The sequence below is a fragment of the Elgaria multicarinata genome, chromosome 16 (assembly GCF_023053635.1).
Source record: "Elgaria multicarinata webbii isolate HBS135686 ecotype San Diego chromosome 16, rElgMul1.1.pri, whole genome shotgun sequence".
Lineage (NCBI taxonomy): Eukaryota > Metazoa > Chordata > Lepidosauria > Squamata > Anguidae > Elgaria > Elgaria multicarinata.
Genome location: NC_086186.1, coordinates 5,494,529 through 5,509,256, shown reverse-complemented (window position 1 = coordinate 5,509,256; position 14,728 = coordinate 5,494,529). Strand labels below are relative to the sequence as shown.

The 14,728-nt window shown below is 44.7% G+C and overlaps 1 protein-coding gene across 1 annotated transcript in view; it reads left to right on the top strand.

Moving 5' to 3' along the window:
* Window positions 1-13,571, top strand: part of MTMR10 (myotubularin related protein 10) — a 47,796-nt gene extending 34,225 nt beyond the window's left edge. The window contains exons 10-16 of the mRNA XM_063142150.1: window positions 340-470; window positions 954-1,023; window positions 1,577-1,647; window positions 3,830-3,999; window positions 4,732-4,902; window positions 5,935-6,117; window positions 8,740-13,571. Coding sequence (XP_062998220.1) covers window positions 340-470; window positions 954-1,023; window positions 1,577-1,647; window positions 3,830-3,999; window positions 4,732-4,902; window positions 5,935-6,117; window positions 8,740-9,339 — 1,396 coding nt within the window. The 3' untranslated portion in view covers window positions 9,340-13,571. The remainder of the gene's footprint in view (window positions 1-339; window positions 471-953; window positions 1,024-1,576; window positions 1,648-3,829; window positions 4,000-4,731; window positions 4,903-5,934; window positions 6,118-8,739) is intronic.
* Window positions 13,572-14,728: the final 1,157 nt, after the last annotated feature.

The following is a 14,728-nucleotide window of genomic DNA, read 5'->3' as shown; positions in this document are numbered from 1 at the left end:
AGAGGCTCTCTGCGCCCAGGCACAATGTTGTGCAGGGCATGCTTGCTACTGTGTCTGGCCTGACAAGGATCTGCTGTGCCTCTTCCCTTCCACTCCCTCCCGCAGCATTTAGCCATCTGCTCCTTCATAGCAGAGCGTGTTCTTGCTTGAATAAGGCTCTGGCAGAGTGTGGGGCTGATACGAAAGTATGTCTCTGTGCTTCAGGCTGACCGGTGAAAGTGGGCCTTAGGGCAGGCATGTTTGCTGCTCATAATGTTTTAGGCCATGGGGGCAAAGTACTCCTGAGACATTCCCACGAACATTCCCTTCAGTATGACATCTCTTTTTAAAAAATTCCAGGATTTGCAATGCAATCACTAGAAGTCATCCGCAGAGAAGCGACATCTACAAATCTGACTTGGACAAAAGTCTGCCAAATATCCAAGAAATCCAGACTGCCTTCCTCAGACTCAAGCAATTATGCGTGAATGGTATGTCCTCCAGACGTATCTGTGAAAGGGTGTGGAATGAGATGCTCTAAGAGGGTCATGAAACAGAGATGTTGTTTAAGAGTTCATGATAAGTTAGTGGCAGGACACCGTAGCATTAGTTGTCTGATGGAGGGAGAGAGACATGCAGAGAAGTTATGCCAGCAGCAGTCCCGAAAGATTGTTTCAATTGCATTGTATCTCGCAACCTTTGTGTTAGTAAGTACTCAGGGTTTGTTTTTTTAATGCCTGCCTTATAAAATAGCTTTAGGTAGGAGCAGTGGATAGGAGGGAGCAAGATGGGTGGGAGAGAAGCTGTCTATGTTTCTAAATATATGCAGATGTTGAGCACCCAGCTAAATCTGGATCAACCCAGTAATAAATATCACCCCATAGTCCTTAAGAATTGAGAGTACTGATTTTGTAACTCTATGGACATGGTTATTTAGTTCTGTTCCTGAAATAATTCTGTTCCTCTTACCACAGAACCTTTTGAAGAAACGGAGGAAAAATGGTTGTCCTTGTTGGATAATTCACGTTGGCTAGAATACGTGAGGTATGTTCTGAAGTGGTAATCAAAAGTATCCAAGAGGGTTAGCATATTGTTTTGCACCAAAGATGTACCATAAACAAAATACAGATTAGGGTTGTGCAACATGAAGGTGAGGTACTCAAAGATTCTGGTCACATGCCCCATTCCTGAATTGTTTGGTTAAAACACTGGGCTGTTTCTCCCTAAACACCCCAGAGTTCCACCTTTGCACATCACGTCGAACAGCCCATGAATGTTCTTGGGTCGTTTTCTAAACTGGATGCAGAAGTGGTAAGCAGGCAGGAGGCCCTGACCAACCATGAGTTAGTTAACCGTGGTTGGTGGTTACACGCGAACCGAATCAAAACATTTCATAGAAAACCTATGTCTTGAATGCATGAAATCAGATTCAGGAGAACTGCATTTCACTGGATATTAAAGCTAATTTCCTTCCCCAAATGCCAGCCAATGTGACAACTTATCCCAGGTACTGACAGACAAAATGAAGATTAAATAGTTTTTAATATGTTTAAGTTAATGTAGGGTGGTTGATGTTTTTATTGTCTCTTTGCTCTAGAGTCTTTCTGAAGCATTCTGCAGAACTCATATATATGCTGGACAATAAGCATGTTTCAATAGTTTTACAAGGTAAGTGAATTGGGTTTGGGTTTTTTTAAAAAAGCATGCTGAAGCTGCTGCAAACGTTATGCTAGTGTGATTAGGCATTTATAGCCATTATAATCCCTTAATGTGAAATGCTGACACCCTGATTAAACTTATTCATCCAATTCTTTCCTATATATTTATCCCTGAACTATGGCATGAACAGAACTCTCTTCTCCCACCCTGTTTCTCCCCAAAGCTTTTCTGATGTAGACCTAGGCATTGTGCCAGATTGATTGCTGGATAAATGATCCTTTGGTTCGCTGTTGTAGCTTTTTAAAACAGACCTCTATAGGCACTAGCCAATGGCTTATGTAAAACACAGGGCCTCAGTGTTTCACAGTAGCCCCCTCTTAGCCATTGCCTAGCTTCTCTGCCTTTTTATGGGTGAGAGAAGCAAACAGGTATTTCTTTTGCTGATACAGCTGGGTAAAAATTGTGACCCCTTGTCTCTCTGCTTCTCAAATCTTAACGCATCAGTGCACGCACACATACCCCTAAGATCCCCAAAGCATTCAAACCAACCGCTTACTGCTCGTAGTGTGCAGTTTCTCTCACTCACCAGGAATGGAATTATTGGGTTTTGCTGTCCATTCCTATCTCCCCATTGGCAAGGCTGGACTGTTGTTTATCAGGAGTTGGTGGGCAGCCAGTCAATATTTCTACACCTCTGGCAAGCTTTGTTTCAGGCACCTGAGATGATGCTACACTCCCGAGGGAAACAGCTAGCAGCTATCTTGTTCTACCAAATAGGCAACCTGAGCTCTTTGAAAAACACCCTGGACCACATACTTCTAAACATCCCAATTTTTCTGTGTTCATTTCAAGTTTACATCTTCCTTGTTGTGTCCTGTGTTTCTAGCTATTTTGTCTCTAATTGACCCTGTTTAAGATCATTTCTGTTTTATTATCCAGGGGTTGAGCCTTGGGTCTTCCTTCCAAATTGTCCCAAAAGACTATTAAAAGCTTCCAGATCTCAGTAGCAGGGCCTTCATTTGCACAAATGGGGAATCAGAGGTTTGATCTATATTATTTTGGCAACTGTACTGTGCAGAGAAGGCATAAACATGATGGCCTCTGCTGATTTGAATTAGCAACAACATAGGAGACCAAAACATGTCTGATCTCTCTGTGTGTCCCTTTGTGTATTTTAACAACCAGCTGGTTTTAGATTGCACAAAGTCCTTTGGGTCAAATGTAGGACATATGAAGCTATGAAACCTAATATTGCTTAGGTGGTGTATTAATTAACAGTTGCCACTTTTCTGTACCTTTTAACCACAGTGAAACAGTACCACCACCCGTTCATGCTGAATAGTGTCAAATGTGTTGGTTGGGGTTACACTCCCCCTGAAGACACAGGTCCGCAGCTTGGGTGTACTTCTGGATTCAGCCCTGAGCGATGGCCAGGAGTGCATTTGCACAGTTAAAGCTAGTGCACCAGCTGCGCCCGTTCCTAGAGATGTCGGACCTGGCCACGGTGACACATGCCTTAGTTACATCCCGATTGGATTACTGTAACACGCTCTACGTGGGGCTGCCTTTGAAGAGTGTTCGGAAATTCCAGCTGGTTCAAAGAGCTGCAGCCAGATTGTTGACCGGGGCTGGTTTCAGGCACAATTCAAAGTGCCGGTTATGACCTATAAAGCCCTATATGGCTTGGGTCCAGGTTATTTGAAAGAACGTATTCTCCCTTATGAGCCTGCCCATGCTTTGAGATCTTCTGGAGAAACCCTTCTTTCAGTCCCGCCATCTTCACAGGCGCACATGGTGGAAACATGGGAGAGGGCCTTCTTGGTGGCTGCTCCAGTGCTTTGGAACTCTCTTCCCGGGGAAGCTAGACTGGCTCCCTCCTTGAGGGACTTTCGGAAGCAGGCTAAAACTTGTTTGTTTCAGCAGGCCTTTGGGGAGTAATCCGGCCCTCCATCTATGTTAATGTCTTAAAATTTTGTTATGTATTTTAAACGTTTATGTCTCCGTCCCCCCGCAAATGTATGTTTTAAACTTTGTAAGGCCGCCTTGAGGCTCAACAAATAAATATAATAATCATAATATAATAAATGTAGTTTGACATTATTTAGTATGTGTAAAAATTCCCTACCTTCAGTGGTTAATCTCCCCATTTTCCTTACTTCTTTTGGGTTATCACTTTCAACGGCAACCTTAGAGGAAGAAGGGCGTGACCTGAGCTGCTGTGTGGCTTCCCTCGTCCAACTGATGGCAGATCCCTATTTTCGGACCATTGCGGGATTCCAGAGCCTGATCCAGAAGGAGTGGGTCATGGCAGGCTACCCGTTTCTAGATAGGTGTAATCACCTGAAGAAATCCGACAAAGAGGTAATTGAGAACTAAGAATATGACTCAATATGCAGAGAAGGCAGTTTGCATTGAAAAAAAATCTTGCTGTGGCTTTCACCAAGAAAGTCATTAATATAGCTGTTGATGTCATGGTAGTGGGTCAGAGGACAGAAGGCGGGAGAGCCATTTATTGGGGAATGTGCTGAGACGTGGCCACTTTCCTTTTGAGCTACAGTCCAGCAAGACATGAAATGCTGTCACCATCCTTGCATGACTTGTTGAGGGACAAAGAGTGGGCTGTGAGGTGGGGGGAAACTGGTCACCTTTGGGGATGCACCACATGACATCACGTGCTTGTGTGGTGTTGCTCAATAACCAGCATTGTTTACCAGCCTTCCTCAACCTGGGGCACTCCAGATGTGTTGGACTGCATCTCCCAGAATGCCCCAGCCAGCTGGGGCATTCTGGGAGTTGTAGTCCAACACATCTGGAGCGCCCCAGGTTGAGGAAGGCTGGTTTAGACAAATGTTCTAAGGTTTTTCATGCATATTCAGTAGTATAGAAGAGCCTTCCCCAAACTGCTGCCTTCCAGATGTGTCGGATTACAATTCCCTAATTCACAGCTAGCATGGGATTATTATACATACACATACAGACCAGTTTCCCAATTCCCGGGTATTTTATATGAATGTCATGTTGGTGGCTGCAGTAAACTTAGAGATTTGAACAAATGTGCATAGTAACTTGGATCCTTCACTTTCCCTCCTTCAGTCTCCCTTGTTTTTGATGTTCCTGGACTGTGTCTGGCAACTGCTAGAGCAATACCCACCCGCCTTTGAGTTTTCTGAAGCCTACTTGACAATATTGTACGACAGTACGCGGATCTCACTGTTTGGCACTTTCCTCTTCAACTCACCACATCAGAGAGTAAAGCAAAGCACGGTGAGCACAAAACATCATCCTGTCTCAAATCCCAGCGATGCGAAAGCTGGGAAAGTGGCAAAACCACCTGCTATGATAAAGTAGGTAGCATCGAATTGCTGTGCAAAGAGATATATTTCTGCGGCTTCTGAAGTCTTGATTACTCGACCGTAAAAGGGAGCAGTGTGTGCAGCATCAAAAGCTGGCCTCCCTTGATTTCTAACTTGCATAATTATTTCTCGGTAACAACCGCAGTGTTATCAGTATGGTTGATGCTCCCTATGAAGGACATGTTGCATTTGAGTCGCATATGCTCTGCTGCCCCTGGATTTTTAACCTTGAACTTCATGGAAACTTTAGCTAAATAATATGGGGAGGAAATAGTTCCTTAGTGAGGGGGTTGATGCTGCCGGTTTTCTACTGGAGAATCTTGCGGATTTGTCATAACGGACTCCTTTGCAGCTTGCTGGCAGCATAGCTATAATCAGATTTGTTCAGAACAGAGAAGAAAGCAAAGGCTGTCTTCTGCTTCGATCAAACATGTGGGTGTGCCACTAAGCATAATGGATGTGAACAAGCCTAGATATAGATAGATATCTAAGACATATGTAATGAAAGGTGGTTAAACTGCTTTACTATACTTCTCTTTTAAACCAGAATAAAATATTTGGCCTGGGATAATAACATAAATCGGAATTAACAGAGATTTTTTAAAATGTGTGTGTCAAGCAATTGAAAACCTTAGAAATTGGGCTGGTGTGCTGCAGTTTAATGCCAGTTGCTGGTTCAAAAATTAGGCTTGTTTCAGTTCTGGTAGAGTGTCAAGGGGCAGAGAGGGCACAGCAGAGACGCCAGTTGGAAAAAAGACATTGTCCAGTACTACATGGGGCCTTTTGATATATCCTCATGCCGTGCCAGAGTTTGGCTTCAACTCCTCCGAGCCCCACCACCATAGTGAGACCTTTTTTTGGGGGGGGGGTCCCCATTTTGTTTTTAAAAATAGGGCTCCTGTTCTTTTCATTCCTGAGCATAATTTGAACTTTTTCTCCCCAGGAATTTGCCATAAGTAAAAACATCCAGCTGGGTGATGAGAAGGGCTTGAAATTTCCTCCTGTTTGGGATTGGTCCCTACAGCACACGGCAAGGGATCGCATGCTCTTTCACAACCCTTTGTATATTGGGAAGAGCGCACCCTGCGTACACAACGGGGCCGTGAAATCTTTTAAACGAACAAAGGTAAGAAGAGCAGCGGAGGGCTGCAGCCCGGCTGTGTCCACAGGGGTACAGTTTAGCTATAAGCAGGGCAGCTCCTTGCCCTGAGAATGGAACCCTGTTGCAGCGCTTGGATCGGTGTAGGATTGGCTGTTTATGGGTTGGTTCCTGTTGCTTCAGCAGCAGCAGAATGCAATCGAAGGCACATTCAGGTTTGATCCTGGTTTCAACGTTTTTGTCTTTTTAAGTTTAAAATTTTCCTGTACTCCACCCAGAGAACTCATTATTAGGCTCTGAAAATGTAAGAAACAAACAGAAAAATAACATCTTCAAATACGCAAGCAGTGCTAGCATGTGAACTCTACTTCAGCTCTCCAAGCACGGGGGTTTCTAGTGTGTAATCTCTCGCACGCACAGTTTTCTATTTTTAAATAATGTTTTTATTATTGTGTGATACTGGTTACAAGGGTCAACTAATGTGTCGCAAATGTACATTTGGAGTCAATACAGATATAAATATATATACTTAATTACTTAATTATACAAGCCTGGGTGTAAAATATTTAACATTGATTAGTTAATTTAATTTCATTTAAATTCCATTCAATACAATCCAACTTAGGGCATCCTGGGACTAACTCTCTTTACCCTTCCACCTACGTTTCCCATATTTCTAAGTATGCCGGTGGGGGTGTTCTCCCACCTTCTTCTTTATTCACATAATTAATAAATTCCCACCATACCCCCTCAAATTTATCTTCACTTTGTTGTCCTCTTGCTTTTCTAAGAGGGCAATCTGCCAAACCCTTTGAAACCAGTTTTCAATCGTTAAGCCCTTTGCCATCCTTCCAGTGTTTAGCTATCAACCATCTAGCCGCCAGTAATAAGTGGTTTAGTCATTCCTTATTTAAGAGCTTAATCTCTGGTCCCCTGTATAAATTTAACAGCGCTAAATGAGGAGATGGGTGGACCCATTGTCCAGTTATCGAACTGATCTCCTGGAACACTTTTTTCCCAATAAACACTCGCCTTAGGGCAGGACCACCACATGTGTATGTACGCCCCTTCTCTGCAGCATCCCCTCCAACACACACAGTTTTCCAAACTCTTTTAGTAGTTTCGAACTCGCTACCAAGGGAAAAGATGCTTGCTGTGTTAATTCCAATCCACTCGTAGCAGTTTATTCATAAATAGTGAACGAGGCAACCTGTCGGTGGGCTGCTAGCCTGCTGGGCGATAAGCCAGGTAGGATCCAGAGAACTGCATTGGGAAATGGGACTGACAGGTGGCTCCTGAAATCAGATTGTCCCATTGTTGGGCTGCCTGAATGCGTCCAGGACCCTCTGAGCTGAACTGATGCATGCTTTGCCACAGTGTTTCCTGCAGGTTTGTTTTAGCGAGCTGTTAGATTTTTTCCTGAGCGAATGCTTCCCCATTTGTTGTCTAGCTATTTCTCAGAACCAGTTCCCAAGTCATTGGGGGACTACAATATAAGGGAGATAACTACATTGGAACAATTGCTGTTTCAAGTCAACACAAGTCGTCTGCGGGCAGAATAGAAAGGTAGTTAATTTTTAGCTACGTAGAGAAGGTTCTTTTTGTATAATGGAGCAAATTTTTAACAAGTGGCTAATCGCAGTCAGCCCTCCAAATGTTGACCTTCAAGGGGTTACATATTTAGATAGGACGCTCTTCTGGAACACCCTGCTAGTCAAGGTAAGCTCTCTTCTGACCTTCCCCATCAACACAGCTTGGAGGCCGGGCTTGTGTGTGTGCGCCTGTGTGTCGTCCCCCCTTGCGAGAGCAGGCACAACGCCTGCATAGGGCTTGCGTAGGCATTTAGTCCATCAAACTGGAAGTAACTAGAATTCTTGCATGAGTAATCAGTCTTCTCCATATAGCCAGGAATGATCCGCTCTTTCATCCTGCCCAATGACGCGCTTACTGTAGGTGAAGGCTTGTCTCTGCTGACACAACATTGTTGCTTTGTCTCTTTGTTCCCATATCGGCCCCAGAGATACAAATGCTCCCATGGCGTGGAACTCAGTCCCAGCAGAGGCTAGGTTCACTGTCTTTCTCCCGGCAGGCAAAGACCTCTTTATTCAAGCAGGCCTTTTGCATGTGAGCGGGTCCGTTGGGTTTGATGCGGGTTTTATTCTGTTATTGCTGTGTTTTACTTCCTTGACTGCTGTTTTTCTTGGTAGAAAGGCAGGATACAAATCAAATAAATGTCCATACAAGATTGGAAAACAGCTCCATTCCTGTGGTTACTCTTTGTAGATTGACATCAGACAAAGAGAGTACCACTTCATACCACAGATGATTTATATATGGATTTCATTGCCAAAAGATGTGCTGGCAAATTCACGGAGAGGGAGAAATCTTTCAGTGGTGAATAAGCCTTATGGTACCTCCATGTTTGGAGGGTGTACTGTCTCTGAGGACCAGAACCTCTTGACTGTAAGACTGGAATAGGTAACTATTTGTCTGATCCAGCCAGGCTTTTGGTGTGGCTACATTAATAGTACCTGATTGCTTCCTTCCTGGGAGTCCAGGGAGGTAGAAATTGAATGTAACTGAAGCTCTGTACTGACCAAGTTGAAACTGATGGAAAACTGAACATATTTTATAATCTTTGCCTCCCAGAAGAACTACAGTTCAACACTCAGAGGCCTGCCGCCATCCCTAAGGAATGGAATAATCAGCGAGCAAGACTTTCTTCCGAGAAGAAATTCACTAATACTAAAACTGAAACCCGACTTCTTTCATCACACGGACAGCAACCCCAGTGGCCTGGAGCAATATTTCAGAGAGTGGTTTTCTAAGCCGGTTGACCTGCATGGTGTAATCCTACCCCGTCTCTCTGGAACGCAAATCAAACTCTGGAAACTCTGCTACTTCCGCTGGGTGCCTGAGGCACAGATCAACAGCGGAGGGTTCATTACCGCTTTCCATAAGATTTCTTTGTTGGCGGATGAAGTCGATGCACTGAACCGGAATCTGCGGCAACACATCAGCAGCCCGCCTTTGCTAGCCCACACTTCCGAACTGGAGCAAAGCCGGATGTACTTTAGAGCAAACGGGCTCCATGATGTTTCTGCCACGCCAGAGTTCCTCTCTTCTTCTTTCCCATTTTCACCTGTAGGGAATCTTTGCCGACGGAGCATTCTGGGGACACCGCTGAGCAAATTCTTAAGTGGTGCCAAAATCTGGTTGTCCACAGAGACGCTCGCCAACGAAGACTGACAGCGTTTAGACCGATAAGGGAGTGAAGGAGAAGAGACTGACGCGTCATCTTTACGCAACACTGCTAACCGCAGCCCGGAAGCTGTAATAACTTGATATACAAAGGCTACCAATTTTTTTGCACAAAGTATTTAAAAGCAAAAGCACGTCATGCTTTGAAATCGCACAACTTTTTTTTATTGTTTTCTGCAAAGGTCTAGTTGACCATCTTGTCTTGCTTTCAGTCGTTCCTGCTGCTTTCTGAATCAGGCTTGTTACATAAGGGGAACACGTTGTTTGAGGTTGGTTTCTTCCCCCTTCACCAACAAAGGTTTGGTGACTAATTATGTTTCGTGTTGCTACGCTGTTGCTGACTGAAGCAAATTTCTTGTCAGCTTGGCTTGATAGATAAATGAAGGCAGACATCAAAGGGGGGGGAATAGATTTGCAGGGTCAGAATTGATTGCTATTACTGGTGTAAATACAAGAGCGCTGTTTTTTGTCAAGTTACAAATTTTACAGCATGATCCAGCTAGGGTTAGGCAGTTTAAACTCCTGTTGGTTTTAATGGTACTTTTAAAGTATCCTGTTGAAACAAATTAGATGGTTTAGCTTGATCTGCCTAGTTTATGAACACTGTGGGCATGATCTGAGTTTAGCCTGTGAGTCTATTTTCCCTCGTCACTCTTTATCCAGCATCTGAGGCTGCTTTTTTAGTTTACAAATCTACCTACAGAGCTCTGCCTACAGGACAGCGTGCGCAGTCAGAGGGTCCAGCGCTGGTGTAACTGCTGCCAGCCTCTTAACTGGGGTTAAGATTGAGAGTGAGCTGCGGAAACACGCAACTCTCTTCTTTTCTCCTCTCGTGTGTAAATCCCCCCTCTTGCTCTAACCATGGTTAAGGCATACCTTGGCACCAGTGTTTACTGTGTCAGGGCTCCCTGGGATTCCCCTTAACCCATGATCAGAAACCATAGTTTCACAACCTAGGTTAAAAGGCAGTCCTGGGTTAGGTTTAACTGAGGGAATTTGCTGCCATGATTGGCTCTAGATCGCTTCACTGCAGATTGGGGCCGTTACTTCTCCACAATCCCCAAACAACTTTTGTTGATGATAGCCTTAAAAGTGCCTTTTCTTGCATTGAAGTAAGATTTTTATCTCTTCATCATGGAATTCAATTACTCTCATGTGGTAAGCTACTCATTAGTATAACCCATTTTTGGAGTTTCATTCATATAGTGATTTCTGGAAGCTACCAAAAGCCATTTTCCTCTGAGCAGGCAAAGAAACTTTAATGATACAATATGCTATGTATAAATTAAAACTGTGAACAGGCACTGAATATTAGGAGGAAGATCGCTTTTAATAAGCCAAAATCAAGATTGCTCTAGGACCTCTCACAAAGAAAATGTTCTTACACATATTTTATGTTTCTGGAGTAAGCATTTGGTGTTCCTGGGATGTTTGCCAATTCTTCCGTGGCCAAAACAGCATGCTCTCTGACTCCCAGATCCTTGAGATAATGGTGCAGGGAATCTGATACTACATTGGTACTGGGGCTGTATTCCCAAGGCCATGGTAGACTGGGTTACTTAATGTTGCATGTCACACACGTGGCCAGAGCACTTGTATGAAAATCTTTAAAAGGTGGGTGAAGATTCTACAGTGGGTAGAGCTCGCTGATGTGTTTAGCATAAGATAGCAATCTGTAGCCAGCTCCTCCAGTAGCAGATGACTCCCTCATCATTATCTTTTAGCTGCTTCCCATTCTGCCCTACAATTCTGCTAATCAGCTGTTTGGATGAGGTTAAATCCAGACTGATTTCACCCCCTTGCTAATCAGAATGCTCCCATTTTTATCTGTGTGTGCGTGTAATGCCCAAGAGCTTTGTTCATTGGGCAGGATAGAAATGCAACAAGTACATAAATTTGGATTAGGCTGGAGAGATGTGCACACACTCTGTGCCATTTGCAGTATTGTCTCAATCCTCATTCAGCACCCGTTGACCCGCAGCTGGTTTGGCCATCAGTGCGAAGTACCACGTGAAAACTCTTTGCTCCCCCCATTTCCACAGGGAGCCCCCAGCCCACAAAATGGAAACCCCCAAGGGCTGGTGGTGATGTTGGTGTGGTCAGCCATGGGTGTTAACCACCATGTCCAAGGCATTTCTCTCGCCAAGATTATTGTCCTTGTTGGAGCGAACAAAGTTTCGTTCCTTCGTGTTAAATCTCAAGATGTTTTCTGTCTTTCCTTTTAACCAGGTCATAGATTTTACCGAGGTGACTTTTTTAATTGACTCTCTACTTATGCCTAATAGTCTTAACTACATTTCAGGTGTACCAAATTTTGCTAATTAACTGAAAATTGAACGAATATATATTTTGCAAGGATTACTAGGTAAGATGTTTTAACTTTTTTGAGACTTGTCTTGTATTATATGCCTGTACGAAGGGCCTTTCCTTACAGGAGTCTTTTTTAATTAATTGTGCATTTTTGTAGTTTGTGACCCTTTTTTTATCCTTTTGTTGTTACAGAACCCTGCCTTGAAAGAATAGCTGCGTCTAAACTGACCTTACCAAATAGAGCTAAACGGTTAAGCCAAGATACCTGATTAACTCCAGGCGAACAGAGCCTGTGACTGCCCATGTTAGGATTATAAGAGAAACAGAAGCCTCATTAATTTATTGTTAAACATGCTAAGCAGGAGAGCCTGAAATTTGGGGGTGTGGGCATGTGATCTTTGTTGGGAGATTCTGTAATGATCCAGACATGGACAGCTTGTGACCCTTCCTGATGTTTTGGCACTCCACTGCTGAGGAATTATGGGAGTTAGGCTAAAACATCTGGAGGGCCACAAATCCCCCCCCCCAGTTGTAATACAATCCTTGATGAAATGTGTGTGGGCAGGAGGGTGTGTGTGTGTGTTGAACATCCCTATACCACAGGTGAGCCTTGTCGGTGCAGGGTTTTTTGTTTGGTTTTTTACAGTGCCCTCCAATCACAGTTATGGCAGAGTTGTAGCCCCACCCGCTCCTCTCCGTCTTGTGTATCATTTTACTGAAGCAGGTTGGTGGTGCCGGAGGCTACCTATGTTTCTCAAGGCCGTGGGGGGCATAGGCAGCCGCTAACATGGCCTGGTCCAGCATTGCCAGACAGGCCCTTCTAAGCCCTTTGAGTAGGGGACGCACATTAAACCTTTACAAAACTCGCATGAGGTCAAAAGCAGCTTCTCACCTCGAGTGTCCCGAGGCAGCGTCCCTGAGTCAGGGAATTGGGGCGAAGCTGCTTAAAGCAGGCTATGAACCCCCTTGCTGTCAAGACTGCCAGAGGCCTGAATGGGCCCGCCCTCCTCCCCCATCCTCCCTTCTCCAGCCCCTGCTGCTATATGCAACTTGTTCACTTAACTCAAGAGGGGGCTTGCAGGAGCCTGGGAACAATCTACTCCTTTAAAACCAGGTACTTTTTACCTTTTGAGTTTTTTGTAAGTGTAGAAAACGATAGATGCTTATTTTTGTACCTTTTCTCCTTCCTAGCAACAGGCGCTGCTTGGGTTGCTTAAGAGGGCTGCAGTTATTAAATTACCCTTTTTTTAAAAAAAAAAACACCATTTCATATATGGCAGCTTTCCCCAACTCGGTGCCTACCAGGTGCATCAGCACTGAAATTCCCAGCATCTGACTGGAGCATGCTGGGAGTTGCAGTCCGACACATCTGAAGGACACCAGGTTGAGGAAGGCTAGCAGGTGTGGTCAAAGTAGAGATTAATGCCATTTAGCTACTGCAGAGTGGATGTTTGACTGTTACGTAATTTATCATGGAAGTGCAATTATATTTAACCCCTTGTGCAGGCCATGAACCAAAGAGACGCCACTCCAAAGTGTGTGTTTCGCAAAGGCAGAAGGTACCCCCCGTTTCAATACTGCTTGCTTTCTTTGGGGGGGATGTTCCCCCCTTAATTCCTGGCAGTTAAATCTCCAAAGAAAAGGTGTACATTGAAAGCCAAACAGGTCTAGCCTTATTTAAGGAAAAGGTGAAGCTGTCAGTCAGGAAAGCGGCCTTCTCCACGGCTGCATCGGGTGGGACTCCTATGGAATTGGGAGCCCTTTTCTTTTGCAATGGAATCTAAATAAGCCTTGATACCTACCAATGCCTTACTTGAGCAAAGTAGAGCTGGCAGGGCCGCGTACAACCCCTGCCACTGTTGTGAATGTGAAGTAAAATCAGGCGTAATAAAAACAAACCTTTCCACTTCCTCTTCTGCGTGGAACTTTTTCTTTCACATTCTGACTGGGTGTGGTGGGCGCGCTTAGTGTGGAAGAGCGCTCTCGCCCTGCGCCTGGACCGCGTAGCCACAAGCAAATGGAAAGATTGCAATCTCTGCACCGCCGTGCATACAGGTCGATATGCACATTGCTGCTTCTGAGATGAAAGGGGGGGCGGGGGGGGAGGCAAACCTGTTTCGTTCCTTCCGCTGGAGGGAGAGCAGCAGCTCCTGCTGGGCCGTGAGGGAAGAGCCTTCGTTTCACTCTATGCCACTTGTCTGCCTGTCTGTGATAGAAGACGACGAAAGCAGCAGCCCTCGAAGGGAAGATGACTCCCTTGCACAATTTTAAAGGGGAAACATCAGGCCTATTGCTGCATTGCCTTAATCCAGAATAGCATTCAAAGGTGACTACACACACAAAGTGGCACCACTGACAGCCCCTGCCGTTGCAGGAAAGAGAGTTTTCAAAACAAAAGGGGAAAACACCATGTGGAACTAGCTTGGCTTATTTTAAAGCTAAATTGTCAAATATTGCTTTGCTGTGGGGTTCTTCTTTTGAAGAGTAGTATAAAAGCTAAATCCAATAAAATTCATCTGTACAAAAACAAGATTAGCGGCTCTCAAAGCCACCCTTGGAAGAGAGGTTTTGACCTATATTTGAGAAGAGAACATTGGGGGTGGAGGACATTCTCCAACTTCTCGGCAGAGGACATTCCAATTCACTGGGGGCCACAACCATGAAGGCCATTCTGCAGGGAAGGTGATGCCTACGAAGAGGAGACTAACAGGATCCAAGATGGGTTGGAGATGCAAGGTGATAACCAGCATTTGGAATTGCGTGCAGAAGTTGCCAAGGCGAGGTTATCAATAGTCAAGCAGCTACATATTGCACTAGGTAGAGTTTATGCGCTGCGTTCAAAGGCAACCCTCCCTCAACTGCATTGCAGTAATCCAACCTGCAAGTCGCTATAGCGTGGAACAGTGGCCAGTTGACATGGTTTAGCTAGGCCCAGCTACGGGCCTGCTTTTTATGGGACTGCTAAAGGTGAGAATCCCATCAGTATTGCCACAACTTCCATGTAACAAAAGACTAGGGCGTTTTAAACTACCCTACCCAAGTTCACCTGAAGTCACATAAATACAGG